The sequence below is a fragment of the Octopus bimaculoides genome, chromosome 28, assembly GCF_001194135.2.
Source record: "Octopus bimaculoides isolate UCB-OBI-ISO-001 chromosome 28, ASM119413v2, whole genome shotgun sequence".
Classification (NCBI taxonomy): Eukaryota; Metazoa; Mollusca; class Cephalopoda; order Octopoda; family Octopodidae; genus Octopus; species Octopus bimaculoides.
This window is the reverse complement of record NC_069008.1, coordinates 1526922-1530032: the sequence shown is the minus strand read 5'-3', so window position 1 is coordinate 1530032 and position 3111 is coordinate 1526922. Positions and strand designations below refer to the sequence as shown.

At 43.6% G+C, this 3111-nt stretch overlaps 2 protein-coding genes across 3 annotated transcripts in view; both read left to right on the top strand.

The window, feature by feature from the left end:
• Window positions 1-3111, top strand: part of LOC106870586 (acyl-protein thioesterase 1) — a 304640-nt gene that overhangs the window by 237981 nt on the left and 63548 nt on the right. The window lies entirely within an intron of this gene.
• The window catches only part of LOC106878796 (acid sphingomyelinase-like phosphodiesterase 3b), a 12142-nt gene that overhangs the window by 5988 nt on the left and 3043 nt on the right, over window positions 1-3111 (top strand). The window contains exons 3-5 of one of the 2 annotated variants that reach the window (XM_052977454.1): window positions 1-186; window positions 1621-1784; window positions 2648-2822. The exon at window positions 1-186 is cut by the window's left edge and continues 143 nt beyond it. In XM_052977454.1, the coding sequence (XP_052833414.1) occupies window positions 1-186; window positions 1621-1784; window positions 2648-2822 (525 nt within the window). The remainder of the gene's footprint in view (window positions 187-1620; window positions 1785-2647; window positions 2823-3111) is intronic. The other variant, XM_052977456.1, reaches the window with a different exon arrangement.

Genomic DNA, 3111 nt, shown 5'->3' with positions numbered 1-3111 from the left:
TCACCCGCCTCCTCCGCTCCACCTTCCCCAACACCACCATATACCCGACCGTCGGCAACCATGACGCCTACCCGTCCAACCAGATGCCCGACACTGCCCCCGGGTCTGACTTCTATGCTCAGCTGCTGACCCGTAGCCACTGGGCTGAACTTCTCCAGCCGGACGATCAGGCCCAGTTTATTACAGGTGAGTCGTCTCATAGCCAAACCTTGTCTTCACGAGTGTCTGTTTTGTTTTGTTGTAGTTGTTCTTGTTGTTGTTAATTACTTTCGTTCCATCATCATCATCGTCATCATCATCATTGTAATTATTGTTGTTCTTATCATTATTGTTGTTCTTATCATCATCATTCTTCTCATCATCATTGTTGCCATCATCATCATTACGATGACCACCACCACCATCATCATCATCAGTATCTTATTTCTGTATTGCCCTCAGGGGGCTAAACATAGAGGGGACAAACGGATTAAGTCGATTACCAGTGCGTAACTGGTACTGGGGTTGATTTGTTTGACTAAAGGCAGTGCTCCAGCACGGCCGCAGTCAAATGACGGAAACAAGTAAATGAATAAAAGAATATTTATATTTATAAAAAGTGCCCATTACACTGTAAAGTGGTTGGCATTAGGAAAGGCATCTGGCTGTAGAAACCAATCCAAATCAGGCCTTAAGCTGGTGCAGCTCTCTGGCTTACCATGCAAACCATGTCAGCATGGAAAACAACCGTTAATTGAAGATGATATGTGATTCTCTCTCTCTCTCACACACACTCACACACACACACATTCAAACATATCATCATCATCGTTTAATGTCTGCTTTCCATGCTAGCATGGGTTGGACGATTTGACTGAGGACTGGTGAAACCAGATGGCTACACCAGGCTTCAATCTGATTTGGCAGAGTTTCTACAGCTGGATGCCTTTCCTAACGCCAACCACTCGGAGAGTGTAGTGGGTGCTTTTACGTGCCACCGACACGAGGGCCAGTCACACGGTACTGGCAACGGCCACGCTCAAAAAGGTGTTTTTTATGTGCCACCTGCACGGGAGCCAGTCCAGCGGCACTGGCAACAACCTCGCTCGAATGATTTTCTAACGTGCCACCAGCACAAGTGCTAGAAGGCAACGCTGGTAACGATTACGCTCAAATGGTGCTATTTACGGGCCACTAGCACGTGGCAATGAACACGCTCGACAGTGCTGTTAATGTTCCGCTGGCGCAGGTGCCAGTCATCGAGTATGGTTCAATTATGATTTCACTTGCCCCAACAGTTCTTCGCAAGCAGAGTTTAGTGTCCAATGAAGGAGAGGTTGGCATGGATGCCAGTCGTCGGATTCGGTTCGATTTCAGATATATTCATATATAAGATACCAAGTACATGATTGGATAATTTTCATATTCTCTGTTGGTCATCGTTGGGAATCCAGCGGGAAAGTCTAACGATGCTTGTTTCTGACAGGACCCCATGGCCTAGGTACCCAAGGATTCTACTTGCCTGACCCTCCAGAGAAGAAGCGGACACAGAAGATCAATGGGTGAATTCTGGTTAGATTTGTTGCCACAATGTCCTCCTTTTGTGTGTCCTTTTTCTAACGTCTTTCCTTCCATTTCCAGCTGGGTACTACTCCACCCTGATTTCCACGGGTTTCCGACTGATATCGCTGAACACGAACCTGTATTACAGTATGAATAATTTCACCCTTAATACCACTGACCCAGGTGGTCAGTTTGAATGGCTTCAGGCCCAGCTAGAGCTTGCAACTCAAAACAAAGAAAAGGTGAGTGGACATTGTTCTGTTTGGTCTATACCAGTGACTCTCAACCCCATTTTTGTTTCCCTTATGGAGCCTATTGATTCTTATTTTATTCAGAAGGACCCTCATGGCCATTTGATGTCTAACCATTTAGCATTTAAACCATCCATATCCGGCTTTAATATTATACCGGTTTTACCGGGGAGTACTGAAAAGTTCCTGGCTTTAAAGGTGATGCAAAAGGCCTGGTTGGCGACCCAAACTTCCGAGTTCTTTTACAGGGCTTAGAAAAACTGAAGGACTGCTGCAATAAGTGTGTGAATCTGAGAGGAGAACATGTTGGATAAAATCATAAGAATTGATCCGCCTGTATTTTCTTTAACCCAAAGTCAGGAACATTTTAGCATCTCCTCATATATATATATATATATATATATATCAATTTTAAACAGAGCTCAAAACTGATCTGTGAGTTTTTTGCTAAGATTGTTAACAGATACTATATTCTTTTGCCAAATTTTTGGTGAAAAAAATATATTTAAACATATATATATATATATGTATGTATGTATAAAGAGAGAAAAGGATAAAGAGACCAATGGCAAAGTTAGAAATAAATTTTATGGATAAAGTCTTACAGCTGTTTCAGGGAAAATCCAATGTATCCCTTCATCGGAAACGGTAATAGTAGGAGAATGGATTATTACATCTATAAGAGGAGATTTGTAATAAAAAGTGAGAGCGATGTGCAGAAGAAAGAACAAAGAAGAAACAGTACTTGGAGTGGAGCTTCATTCTGGCAGTATCTTTGGGTTTGGTCGAAACTAATAGTCTTCATAACCTTATATATATATATATAATGCATAATCACTTTGTTGTTATTGTAGGTGTTACTGATGGCCCATGTCCCACCCGGCATTTTCGAGAGACGTGCCTTCCTCCAGTGGATGCGACCAGACTTTAACGACCAATTAGTGGACATCCTGTCTAACTACTCTGACACTGTCGACATGCAGATCTATGGACATGAACACACAGACACCTTCAGGTTGTTGTATGAAGGTAAGACAGTGTTGTGGGTGGTGGTTGTGGTAGTGACAGTTGTGGTGGAGGAGACTGGGGCAGTAGTTGTGGCGGTAGCAGCGGTGGTGGTGGTAATAGTGGAGATGATCATGGTGGATGGTTGTAGTTGTGGCGGTAGCAGCGGTGGTGGTGGTAATAGTGGAGATGATCATGGTGGATGGTTGTAGTTGTGGCGATGTTGCTGATAATGGTGGTAGGGATAATAATGATGATGGTAACAGTTGTGGGAACGGTAATGGTGGGTGGCTGTGATTTCAGTGGTGGTGGT